At 43.8% G+C, this 14,337-nt stretch overlaps 1 protein-coding gene across 1 annotated transcript; it reads right to left on the reverse strand.

Moving 5' to 3' along the window:
• Positions 1-4,953: 4,953 nt before the first annotated feature.
• LOC117238938 lies at positions 4,954-7,613 on the reverse strand (the record flags this gene model as incomplete). Its single annotated transcript, XM_033504141.1, has 2 exons — positions 7,438-7,613; positions 4,954-6,376 (listed from the first exon to the last, which is right to left on the reverse strand). Coding segments are annotated over exons 1-2 (1,599 nt in total), but the record flags the coding sequence as incomplete, so codon positions are not given.
• Between the last annotated feature and the right edge of the window lie 6,724 nt (positions 7,614-14,337).

Here is a 14,337-nt window from a genome sequence, read left to right on the forward strand (position 1 = left end):
GATGAAATCTAGCCGTGATTTCCTTCCCATTGGAGATATTTCGACGTTTAAGCGCTCGTTGAACTCCATTTTGCACTGCAAATGCAATGCACTACCGTTTCAGCGTCGAAACATGCAAAATAGCTGGAAAATCGCGATGATTTCGTCGATTTCGATGAAATCTAGCCGTCATTTCCTTCCCGTTGGAGATATTTCAACGTTTAAGCGCATGTTGGACTCAGTTTTACACACCGAATATAAGGCACTGCCGTTTAAGCCTCGAAACAAGCAAAATAGCTCGCAAATCGCGAAGATTTCGTCGATTTTGAAGAAAGCTAGCCGTTATTTCCTTTCCGCTGGAGATATTTCGATGTTTTAGCGCTCGTTTCATTCCATTTTACGCTGCAAATGTAATGCACTCCAGTTTAAGCGTCGAGACAAGCAAACTAGCTCGCAAAACGCGAAGATTTCGTCGATTTCGAAGAAATATAGCCGTCATTTCCTTCCCGTTGGAGACATTTCCACGTAAAAGCGCTCGTTGAACCCCATTTTACAGTGCAAATGTAATGCACTACCGTTTCAGTGTCGAAACATACAAAATAGCTGGAGAATCGCGAAGACATCGTCGATTTTGACGGAAACTAACTGTCATTTCCTTCCCGTTGGAGACATTTCGCCGTATAAGCGCTCGTTGATCTCTATTTTACACTGCAAATGCAATGCACTACCGTTTAAACGTCGAAACAAGCAAAATAGCTAAAAAGCGCAAAGATTTCGTCGATTTCGATGAAATCTAGCCGTCATTTCCTTCCCGTTGGAGACATTTCGACGTATAAGCGCTCGTTGAACTCCATTTTACACTGCAAGTGTAATGCACTCCAGTTTAAGCGACGAGACAAGCAAACTAGCTCGCAAATCGCGAAGATTTCGTCGATTTTGACGGAAACTAACTGTCATTTCCTTCCCGTTGGAGATATTTCGACGATTAAGCGCTCGCTGAGCTCTATTTTACACTGCAAATGTAATGCACTATCGTCTCAGCGTTGAACCAAGCAAAATAGATCCCAAATCGCGAAGATTTCGTCGATTTTGATGAGAACAAAGTGTCATTTCCTTCTCGTTGGAGATATTTCGAAGTCTGAGCGCTGTTTGAACTCCACTTTACACTGCAAATGCAATGCACTACCGTTTAAGCGTCGAAACAAGCGAAATAGCTCCCAAATCGCGAAGATTTCGTCGATTTTGACGAAATCTGGCCGTCATTTCCTTCCCGTTGTAGATCTTTCGACGTTTGAGCGCACATTGTTCTCCATTTTACACTGCAAATGCAACGCACTACCGTTTAAGCGTCAAGGCTCTGTAGCTCCCAAATCGCGGTGATGATGTTGACGAAACTAACTGTCATTCCACTCCCGCTGGAGATATTTCGATGTTTTAGCGCTCGTTTTCATTCATTTGCTGCAAGTCGCCAATGTTCTACTGCACCGTTTCAGCGTCGAGACAAGCAAAATAGTTCGCAAATCGCGAAGATTTCGTAGATTTTGACGAATACTAGCCGTCGTTTCCTTCCCGTTGCAGATATTTTGACGTTTATGCGCTCGTTGAAGTCCATTTTACACTGCAAATGCAATGCACTACCGTTTAAGCGTCGAAATACGCAAAATAGCTCGCAAATCGCGAAGATTTCGTCGATTTTGAGGAAAACTAACTGCCATTTCCTTCCCGTTGGAGATATTTCGACGTTTGAGCGCTCGTTGAACTCTATTTTACACGGCAAATGTAATGGACTACCGACTAAGCGTCGAGACAAGCAAAATAGCTCCCAAATCGCGAGGATTTCTTCGATTGTGATGAAATCTAGCCGTCATTTCCTTCCCGTTGGAGACATTTCGACGTATAAGCGCCCGTTGAACACCATTTTACAGTGCAAATGTAATGCACTACCGTTTAGGCGTCCACAACAAGCAAAATAGCAGACAAATCGCGAAGATTTCGTCGATTTCGATGAAATCTAGCCGTCATTTCCTGCCCGTTGGAGACATTTCGACGTATAAGCGCTCGTTGAACACCATTTTACAGTGCAAATGTAATGCACTACCGTTTAAGCGTCGAAACAAGCAATATAGCTCGCAAATCGCGAAGATTTCGTCGATTTTGAGGAAAACTAACTGCCACTTCCTTCCCGTTGGAGATATTGCGACGCTTAAGCGCTCGTTTAACTCCATTTTACAATGCAAATGCAATGCCCTACTGTTTAGGCGTCGAAACAAGCAAAATAGCTCCCAAATCGCGAAGATTTTGACGGAAACTAACTGTCATTTCCTTCCCGTTGGAGATATGTCAACGTTTAAACGCTCGTTAAACTCCATTTTACACTGCAAATGCAATGCACTACCGTTTAAGCGTCGAAACACGCAAAATAGCTCACAAATCGCGAGGATTTCGTCGATTTTGAGGAAAACTAACTGCCATTTCCTTCCCGTTGGAGATATTTCGACGTTTGAGCGCTCGTTGAACTCCATTTTACACTGCAAATGTAATGCACTACCGCTTAAGCGTCGAGAAAAGCAAAATAGCTCGCAAATCGCGAAGATTTCGTCGATTTCGAAGAAATATAGACGTCATTTCCTTCCTGTTGAAGATATTTCGACGTTTAAGCGCTCGTTGAACTCCATTTTACACTGCAAATTTAATGCACTACCGTTTATGCGTCGAGACAAGCAAAATAGCTCGCAAATCGCGAAGATTTCGTCGATTTTGACGGAAACAAACTGTCATTTCCTTCCCGCTGGAGACATTCAGACGTTTTAGCGCTCGTTGAACTCCATTTTACACTGCAAATGCAATGCACTACCGTTTAAGCGCCGAAACAAGCAAAATAGCTCCCAAATCGCGATGATATTGACGGAAACTAACTGTCATTTCCTTCCCGTTGGAGACATTTCGACGTATAAGCGCTCGTTGAACACCATTTTACAGTGCAAATGTAATGCACTACCGTTTAAGCGTCGAAACAAGCAAAATAGCTCACAAATCGCGAAGATCTCGTCGATTTCGGTGAAATCTAGCCGTCATTTCCTTCCCGTTGGAGACATTTCGACGTATAAGCGCTCGTTGATCTCTATTTTACACTGCAAATGCAATGCACTACCGTTTAAACGTCGAAACAAGCAAAATAGCTCAAAAATCGCGAAGATTTCGTCGATTTCGATGAAATCTAGCCGTCATTTCCTTCCCGTTGCAGATATTTCGACGTTTAAGCGCTCGTTGAACTCCATTTCACACTGCAAATGCAATGCACTACTGTTTAAGCGTAGAAACAAGCAAAATAGCTCGCATATCGCGAAGATTTCGTCGATTTTGATGAAATCTAGCCGTCATTTCCTTCCCGTTGGAGACATTTCGACGTTTGAGCGCTCGCTGAAATCCATTTTACACTGCAAATGTAATGCACTATCGTTTCAGCGTGGAAACAAGCAAAATAGCTCGCTATTCGCGAAGACTTCGTCGATTTCGGTGAAAGCTAGCCGTCATTTCCTTCCCGTTGGAGACATTTCGATGTATAAGCGCTCGTTGAACCTCATTTTACACTGCAAATGTAATGCACTTCCGTTTAAGCGTCAAAACATGCAAAATAGCTCGCAAATCGCGAAAATTTCGTCGATTTCGAAGAAATATAGATGTCATTTCCTTCCCGTTGCAGATATTTCGACGTTTAAGCGCTCGTTGAACTCATTTTTACACTGCACATGCAATGCACCACCGTTTAGGCGTCCACAGCAGGCAAAATATCTCACTAATCGCGAAGATTTCGTCGATTTCTATGTGTTTCGATCATTCGCGGAGAGACGCGATCGCGAGATATCACGTCAACGAGAGTTGTAAGTTCTCGTTACGATTAAACAATCGACGCCACGAACTGATCGATTCCCTTATTTCGGTTATGATAATAAGGGTAGTTCAATGAAATTTCACAGAATTAACACAACTAAATTAATATTTATTGCAACAACTTATTAACTCGAAAAATATAAATGGAAAACAAAAAGAAATGTGACTATGTAATGCGCGATACAAGATATGTCTAGACTGTTTGGCTTCTCGAAACGTTCTGATTCTTTCTGGAAGGCGACTCCCACTACCTTCGGATCACGCCATATTCTTTTACGCCAGATAAAATAACGGCCACGAATCGACGTTTCTGGAGGTCGCTCTGCTTAATGAACCATGCGCTTGCCACTACAATGTTTGTTTTGCCGGGCAGCCGCGACGATCCGTCTGCGACATTATAGTGCCGCGACCGACAGTGAATAATATGATCAATGGCAAGCCGCATGGCGTAACATCCTCCCCCCGTTGAGAGGGTACCGATCAAATTAGCGAGATGTGGTTGAAGTTCCCATCTTAGTTCGTCTCGGTGGCTAGTTGTTCGGGTTTCTCGAGATCGGGTTGAATTGGCAGTGGGACCAGCCTTTTGACGGCCCGATCCAAAACGCTCTTTGCCGTCTGAACTGTAGCTGTCCGGATGACACCATCGGCGCCTGGATGAACCTTGATAACTCGGCCCAGAGGCCAATGCATGGAGGGAACGTTGTCCTCTCTGAGGATGACGATTGTGCCTTTTTGGATGCCGTGTCCACCCTTCCTCCACTTATTGCGGTTGGTTAGCTCGTTCAAATACTCCTTATGCCAGCGGTTCCAAAAATGCTGTTTAAGCTGTTGGATATGCTGCCATCTGGAGAGTCGGTTCGATGGAATGTCTCTGAAATCTCGATCACGTAAGCACATTAGTGAATCGCCAATGAGAAAATGTCCGGGAGTGAGGACTAGGAGATCATTTGGATCGGTGGAGATAGGAGTTAGCGGGCGGGAATTGAGGACTGCTTCTATTTCTATGATAAGAGTATTCAATTGTTCAGAGGTGAGTAACTCGTTGCCGGCTACACGCCTGAGGTGGCGTTTAAATGACTTCACCGCTGCTTCCCATAGCCCACCGAAATGCGGCGAATGAGGGGGAATGAAGCGCCATTCGATTTGTTTGTCGGCTAAAAATGCGGTTACTTTTTCCTTGTGATCGTCCGATTGTAATAAATCGTGAAGCTCTCGTAATTCGTTGCTTGCTCCTCTGAAGTTGGTGCCGTTATCAGAATGGATGGTGGAGCAATAGCCTCGTCGAGCGATAAATCTGCGAAGAGCGGCGATGAAGGCTTCGCTAGTGAGATCGTCAACGAGCTCGATGTGTACCGCTTTAATTGCTAGGCATACGAAAATGGCTACGTATACTTTTATCTGACGACGGTTACGATCTCGTTTTTCCTTGGTGTGGAACGGCCCGCAGTAATCGACGCCGACGTTTGTAAATGGGCGAGATTCCATTACTCGCGCCTCCGGCAGATTACCCATCACGTATTCTACCGGCGGTGGTTGAGCGCGGCAGCAGCGGACGCAGCCTTTGATCGCCCGCCATACTTGACTTCGACCGTCAACGGGCCAGTATCTTTGTCTTACTGCGTATAACGTAGCCTGCGTTCCGGAATGCATGTGGATCTTGTGCTTGTGGTCTATGATGCGTGCTGTAACGGATGACTTAGGTAATACTATGGGATGTTTCTGGGCGAAGGTCATCGACGAATGACTGAGTCGACCCCCGACTCGCAATATTCCTTCCTTGTCTATGAACGGATTGAGTCGCGTGAGCTTACCCTTTATCGCCGCGTTCCGATCTTTTTGGAGTGTGCGAATTTCCTCGGAGAAATGGATGTTTTGCAACAATTTTATCAGTTTATTGTGCGTTATGCGTAATTCAGTAACGGTTAGTGGTGCCGCTCGGTTCCTTTTCTGTTTCCAACGGAGGCAACGAGCTATGATTCGTATCAACTTGGGCCAGGATGAATACCTTTGCAACAAACAGTAATCGGCGGGGTTTGTGGACGGACAAATCGCCCCCTTCTGCTCCGGTACTTCAATTTGCGGTGTTAGCGCCCATGTCGGCCAATAGCCTTCCGACTGGTAGAGCCATGCAGGACCGTGCTGCCAGATGGTTGGGCGCAGAAACTCTTCGGGTGTTTGGCCGCGTGATATTAAATCCGCGGGATTGTCGTCGGTAGGAACGTGGCGCCAATCGCGGATGCTGGTTTTTGTTTGAATTTCGGAGACTCTGTTAGCGACGAATGTTTTAAGGGTGTGAGGTGATGTATTGAGCCAATGGAGGACGATAGTGGAATCGGTCCAATAGATAGTTCGAGTAATTTTGTGTGATAGGGCTTGTTGTATTGTCGACATCAGGGACGTAAGAAGGAGTGCTCCGCTCAGCTCGAGCCGAGGAATGGTCTGGCACTTGAGTGGGGCGACTTTCCATTTTGCGGTTAAAAGTTGGGTCCAAACACGGCCGTTGGGGCTGCGGATAAACCGAACGTTACAGTGTTAAGCTCATATGTTTCTGTTTCTCCACTCGCGCTGCGCCATAATATCCTTTGATATTTCCGATCCTCTGGTCGTACGAGGAATTGCCGATACATTTTCTCGATGTCGCCGGTGAGTACGTATTGATGAGCGCGGAATCTAATTAATATATAAAATAAATCTTCCTGTAACTTGGGTCCTGTGTGAAGTGTATCGTTTAAGGAGGTTCCGGTAGTGCTTGGTGCCGATCCGTCGAAAACTACACGGAGTTTGGTGGTTTGACTCTATGCTTTGGTCACGCCATGATGGGGTAAATAGTATCCGTTGTCGTCGGAGTGGTTGTCATTGACCTTCGTCATGTGTCCCAACGCCAGGTATTCCTGTATTACCGTTCGATATTCTGATTCGAAGCGTTTGTCGTGCTGGAATCGGCGATTGAGTGAGGCGAGTCGTTTACTCGCCAGCGTTTTAGAGGATCCGAGTGACTGAAGCTGATCGTTGAAAGGTAGAGCGACGATGTATCGTCCTTCGCTGGTGCGTCGGGTGTGGGCTTGGAAGTGTTCTTCGCATCGTCGATCTGCCTCTGAGATATGTTTAATTGAGGGTCCTTCATCGATTTCCCAAAACCGCGCGAGGTCTGCTTGTAAAGTCGTCGTGGATGTGTGAAATATGTTTGTAGCGGTTTGGGAAGTTGGACTCCCCCCGATTACCCATCCGAATCGCGTCTTTTGCAGACGCAGTCCAGGCTCGTCTGGCTGCGTGAGGTTGACTTGTCCCACACACATCGACGCGAGTGTTGAACCTGAGCTTAATAGTACATCTATCGGAGTTGGTAAATGAAATCGTGGATCGGCCAATTTGAGATTTTTTGGTATCTCAAGTGTCGAACGATCGATGGGTTCGCTGGGAATTAAGGTTGATATGATTGGAATGATAAGGAACGTTAATGTCCGCGTGTATGTACCGTCAGTGGAAGTGATCGTGGCCGTGATGTGTCGCTTAGAGGTCGTTGTCAAGGTATCTAGAGCTCCGATCGGGACCGAACATTTGTTTTGCCTTATCCTTAACGATTTCGCTAATTCCTCGGTAATGAAGTTCATACTGGATCCGGTGTCGAGCAACGCTCGACAACGGATTGGTTGCTGTTTATCATTCAAAATATTAATCTGCGCTGTGATGACTAGATCATTGGACAGTAATTCGGATGCTATTGGTTTGATATGTTCGGTCATGAACGGAGTCGTCGATCGTCGGCGTCATTGGTTGTGTGTTCGTTTGTCACTGGGCGGTGGACTTGGAGACGCGGCTGTTCGTGGTGTTTCCGATCTGTGGTCTGTTGTGTGCCTTTTGCGACGAGTGGGTGATACGTAGGGTGGCAAAGAAGGTGTTGTGGATCGGCTATTTGATGGGGAAGATTTCGGGCTGGACGTGCTGGAACGAGACCCTGAATGGCGTTTTGTCCTATGCAGCATTGTATGATGTCGTTCTCCGCATACGCGACATGATCCTGCGAAACAATGCTTCGTTGTGTGCCATTTCCCGAGGCAGTTGAGGCATAGTGATGCCCTTTTGACCTCCCGAATGCGTTCGCGAAGGGATTTGGTTTTGAAGGTGTCACATCTCCAAATGGGGTGTGGTCCTTGACAGGTGGGGCATGTTGGAGTAACCTGTGTCGCCGTAAGTGCATGCCCTCGTGATGCGCGTTGACGGACAGGAGTAGTTTGTTCCGGTGATTCTCTTGTTTGTCTGACTGTGGTGATCGGTCTGGAGCTTCGTGCTAATCTCTCTAGGAAGTTTAGTAAATGAATGTACGGAGGCACCTCGTTATTGGGCAGCGTCATTTCCCATTGCTTTTGGATACTTAGTGGTATTTTCGAGAGGATGAGGCTGTTGAGCATAGCACTGGTATCGGGGTAGGATTCTCCTAATTTGTTCAATGCATATATGTGTTGTTTAAATGTGTGGACTAAGCGCCTTAATTCCGTTGGAGATTCCTTGGTTATCCTTGGATAATCAATTATTGCCATGCAGTGACTGAAAGCTGTGTATCGTGGACATTCGAAACTTTCCTTGAGAACGGCTATAGCCTGACTGTAGTTTACATTACTAAGGGGTAACGCGTTTAAACAATCGGCTGCTTCTCCTTGCAGGGCGGACTGCAGGTAATGGAATTTCTGTATGTCAGTGAGACTAGGATTTTTATCGATTGTGGAGGAAAAGGTATCATAAAACGTGTTCCATTTTTCTAAGCTTCCGTCAAAGGTAGGGAGCCGAAGATCTGGTAATTTAATGGATATCGGATTTAAACTTGCGGATGATGAACAGGTTGGGGGGTTTATGGGTGTCAACGGCGAAGCTGTTTGCGCGTTCCTCAGAAGATTTTGTAGCCTTGTGTCTACCGCGACGTACTGATCCCTTATTTCGAAGCCGCGCGCTTGTTACTCCTCGTCCAATACTTCTAATTCGAGTTGAATCGCTTCGAATTGACTCACAACTTCGGTCAGTTGTTTCTCGTAATTCTTTAATAAGGAATTTTGCTGACTCTCAGATTGCTCGTACTCGTCCAGTCGATTCGATAAATATGTGAATCGGCCGCTACAATAGCCTCGTCTCCGACGCAGGGAGATGAGTTGGTCTTCGCTCGTCATCGTTGCCGAGGATAGGAGATGGTTGAAATAAGGAACGAGCTTACCTTACTGTCGTGCGGCGTGAGGTCGCGTGTATGTTAAGTTGTGAAATTCGTTGCGTTGATGATTGTCCAGCTGCGACAGAAGGCTGCGTCGTTGCGTTCCTTTGCCAATGGGATGTGCTTCTTCGAAGATGACGCGCCTGACGTCACTGGTTTCGCTGTAGTGGATGCTCCTGCTTCCGCTGCTGGTTTTGATAAAGTCACGTGGCACTGTGTGGTCACTGGTAAGTGCACTCTTCACTGGCACGTGATCCGGCACGAAGGACCAAAATGTTTCGATCATTCGCAGAGAGACGCGATCGCGAGATATCACGTCAACGAGAGTTGTAAGTTCTCGTTACGATTAAACAATCGACGCCACGAACTGATCGATGCCCTTATTTCGGTTATGATAATAAGGGTAGTTCAATGAAATTTCACAGAATTAACACAACTAAATTAATATTTATTGCAACAACTTATTAACTCGAAAGATATAAATGGAAAACAAAAAGAAATGTGACTATGTAATGCGCGATACAAGATATGTCTAGACTGTTTGGCTTCTCGAAACGTTCTGATTCTTTCTGGAAGGCGACTCCCACTACCTTCGGATCACGCCACATTCTTTTACGCCAGATAAAATAACGGCCACGAATCGACGTTTCTGGAGGTCGCTCTGCTTAATGAACCATGCGCTTGCCACTACAATGTTTGTTTTGCCGGGCAGCCGCGACGATCCGTCTGCGACATTATAGTGCCGCGACCGACAGTGAAGAATATGATCAATGGCAAGCCGCATGGCGTAACACTATGAAATCTAGCCGTCATTTACTTCCCGTTGGAGACATTTCGACGTATAAGCGCTCGTTGAACCCCATTTTACGGTGCAAATGTAATGCACTACCGTTTCAGCGTCGAAACATGCAAAATAGCAGGAAAATCGCGATTATTTCGTCGATTTCGATGGAATCTGGCCGTCATTTCCTTCCCGTTGGAGACATTTCGACGTATAAGCGCTCGTTGAACTCAGTTTTACACAGCAAATCTAACGCACTACCGCTTAAGCGTCGAAACACGCAAAATACCTCGCAAGTCGCGAAGATTTCGTCCATTTTGACGAAAACTAACTGTCATTTCCTTCTCGTTGGAGATATTTCGACGTTTAAGCACTCGCTGAACTCCATTTTACACTGCAAATGTAATGCACTATCGTTTCAGCGTGGAAACAAGCAAAATAGCTCCCAAATCGCGAAGATTTCGTCGATTTTGATGAAAACAAAGTGTCATTTCCTTCTCGTTGGAGATATTTCGACGTCTGAGCGCTGGTTGAACTCCATTTTACACTGCAAATGTAATGCACTACCGTTTAAGCGTCGAGACAAGCAAAATAGCTCGCAAATCGCGAAGATTTCGTCGATTTCAAAGAAATGTAGACGTCATTTCCTTCCCGTTGCAGATATTTCGACGTTTGAGCGCTGGTTGAACTCCATTTTACACTGCAAATGTAATGCACTACCGTTTAAGCGTCGAGACAAGCAATATAGCTCACAAATCGCGAAGATTCCGTCGATATTGCTAAAATGTAGCCGTCATTTCCTTCCCGTTGGAGATATTTCGACGATTAACAGCTCGTTGAGCTCCATTTTACACTGCAAATGTAATGCACACCGTTTAAGCGTTGAAACAAGCAAAATAGCTCACAAATCGCGAAGATTTCGTCGATTTCTATGAAATCTAGCCGTCATTTCCTTCCCGTTGGAGACATTTCGACGTATAAGCGCTCGTTGAACCCCATTTTACAGTGCAAATGTAATGCACTACCGTTTCAGCGTAGAAACAAGCGAAATAGCTCCCAAATCGCGAATATTTCGTCGAATTCGATGATATCTAGCCGTCATTTCCTTCCCGTTGGAGATATTTCGACGTTTAAGGGCTCGTTGAACACCATTTTACACTGCTAATGCAATGCACTACCGTTTAAGCGTAGAAACAAGCAAAATAGCTCACAAATCGCGAAGATTTCCTTGATTTCGATGAAATCTAGCCGTCATTTCCTTCCCGTTGGGGATATTTCGACGTTTAAGCGCTCGTTGAACTCCATTTTGCACTGCAAATGCAATTGTTACGTATTAGCTTATTGACATCGTTCAAATTTTAAATTTAAATTTTACTGAAAATTTTTTTTTTGTTGAGTTTGAGTTTAATCTGAAGGGAGATAAATTGAAATGATATTATTGTGTATGTAATACTGATTTAGATTTCTAATTAATACGGTAGTTGCTGCCACCGGAAATAGTCTAAAGACTATTTCAAAATATTTTACTTTTATTATTTTTTCGTTTAATGGGTAGCGTTAACTGACGCTTAATGCAACTGGTAAACGAATTCCACTTTCGGCTAACCTGCTATGTGCAGGGATACTGGCACGGGAGAGGATTAAAGCTGTGAACAATAAATATTTGTCCTCATTGAGCGGATTTTTATTTGAATGTAGGATTGCTTAGATTATTACGTTTATATATATATTTTATTAGCCGGATACATATATTTTAGCGCTGCTGGATTGGATAGGAATGTGAGATTTTTCGTTGTTTTATATAAATTTATTTTTACGTTTGACTTCTTCTTCTCTTTTAATTTCGCTGTAGTAGTTTGCCGTTAGAACCGAAACTCAAATCATTTACTACGATGGATTCTGTTACCACGATTTTCTTGCCTTTTGAGTTTAATAATCGAGGATGAATCTAACGATCCTCTCTGTGTGGGACACGTGTGATTTCGCAAGCCTTGCCCAAAGACGGGTAGTATTTTACCAACAGTGGGAGGAGGAATGCGAAGATCGACGGGTGTTTTTGATAATCGAAAACACCGTTTGCACAAACCAACACAGCCAACGATCCTTTGGTTAAATTTCCGAAGGGAAATTGTTCTGCTATTTCTCTCTTATAATCGCATGCAACGATGGCAAGAATATCGGTTAATAGCAATGCCGGTATAGCTCTTAATTTTCGATTGACCCCGACGATGTATTTAATAGTCCTTTCTGTGCGGGATTTGTGTGATTTCGCAAGCCTTGCCCAAAGACGGGCAATATTTTGCCAACGATGGGAGGAAGAATGCGAAGATCAGTGGATGTTTCAGTAGCTGAAAACACCGTTCGCACAAGCCGACACAGCGGACAACTCTTTTGTTTAAAGTTTGAATAATGATTCTATCTTCGAAAGCGTCCGCGAAAATAAAACGAGACCGATGATACGAAGTTCTAATTCGATTCTCGAGGGCAACGAAATTATCGGAGAAGAAGGAAATTCTCAAAATTAATTTTCTTACCTTGAGGAGTAGGCGCTGTCTGGCGCCATTTACCTCAGCTGCTCCGTTGGTCGTCGAAGGTTTTACTGGGTTTATTACTTGAACTCGAATATAGTTTACTATCAACGTCTACTTTATTTATCTATTTCGATACGGACAGAACAATTTACTACCTGGATTAATACCGCAATTACAATGCGCGTTCAAAGATAAAATTTTCTTTTTACTTAGTCGCGGCTCTCTTTTCTTGACCGAAAAACTAAAGACCCCGGAGCGCAAAATACTATACAAAATTTCTAAAAATGAGCGCAATAACGAACATAGTAACAATACAATTAACAAAGAGTGAACAAAATAATTATAAACCGTAATAACGAAGATCGCAATAATAATGAACAAAGAATAATGAACGGTAATAACAATGATCACTATAATAATGAGCGAAGAATAATGAGCGTAATAAGAATGTTTACCAGAATAATAATGAGCAAAGAATAATGTAATAAAAGTATTCACCAGGATGATAATGATAATTATTGTGCTGCTCTACGTTGCTTTGCTTATTTATAATGCCATCCCCCACGGGGTGGTGGTCCGCTGGGGGTACGCTTATGTTTGTTTTTGCGATTTTGATGTTTTCCCTTTCCTGTTGTTTCCCTAGGTTTCGGTGATCGACGTTCGAACAATGTTTGCGGAGGTATTTCCATCAGAGGTTCCTTATTATTATTTTTTCTTTTAAATATTTATGTATGATATATATATATATATATGTCGGAGATGAAAGAACACCGGAGACTTTGGAATTTTGGATAATCCCGCAACATTGTAACCTAGAATCTACTATAGCTGTAATTTAACAATTGTAGTTATTCAACCCGATTATAATTGTTCGTGAGTGTTGATAATGAGCTTGGGCTCGAGGCGACAGTCAGTCGCCGAACGTAGCCGCGGTCACGGGATGAACGCTTTCTCTAACGAAGGTATGGAGTAATTCTATAGCTCTCCTTAAAACAAATATTCGTGGCGACACGCGACAGTAAACATTCCAACGGTTTCTGTCCCGTGGCTCGCCACGCGCAGACCCTATTCTTCGAGGAAGATGATTGCCAGATGTCGATGCGTCTCCGCAGTACATGTTCGGCTAGCCCGAGGGCCCGTTATAAATCTTAAGGTTTAGTTAACTAAAGTCCTTCAAACAGACAAACAGTCTCAGTCCCAACTACGGGAAGATAGGGGAGACATATTTTTCAACGAGCGGCGTCTCCCACTAGCAACTTTCCCTCGAGGGCGGCTAGCATCTTTTTCTAACCACCGATATGGAGATTGACCAATTAGCAGCAACGCCAATTTCCCTTACTTTCTGAACGAAGGCTTTTCTCGACGAATCCGATGATCTCGTATCCTTAGACACATCCCGTTATAGTTTTCCTCTGTGGCATCATCGGGACGGGAAAGGCATTCTTTCTCGCGATCTCATTGATGAAAGGAGTAATTCTTTACGATCAGTGAATATTACGCGTCCGACTTAGATTTTGTGAGTACGTTCATCTATCATCCCGTCGACCGCGGATTCGTTATTGAACCTAGGATCATTGTCATTAGTATCTCGAGCACCTAACTACCGCGGTTACTTGTCCGGTTCTATAATAATCGTATTTGCACTAGTCAATGTCCTCTCCATTGCATAACGACAACGTGTAACCCAAACAAAGATTCGTTTCACGCCCCTAACCCTAATTCTAATGTAAAGACGACACAATTCTAAATAAACCACGAAATAAGAATAACTACAAAAGGGGAAAATAATTGAAACGCCAGGAAAAATATATATATATATATATATATATATATATTTAATATATATTTAATATATATATTTAATTATAAAATATATATATATATATTTCAATCAATCAATTTGGAGAGTTACATATAAGTATAAACATATATTTACATCTTTACATTACGTCTTTACA

Source organism: Bombus vosnesenskii, unplaced genomic scaffold (genome assembly GCF_011952255.1).
Source record: "Bombus vosnesenskii isolate JDL3184/JDL3185 unplaced genomic scaffold, Bvos_JDL3184-5_v1.1 scf7180000013779, whole genome shotgun sequence".
Lineage (NCBI taxonomy): Eukaryota > Metazoa > Arthropoda > Insecta > Hymenoptera > Apidae > Bombus > Bombus vosnesenskii.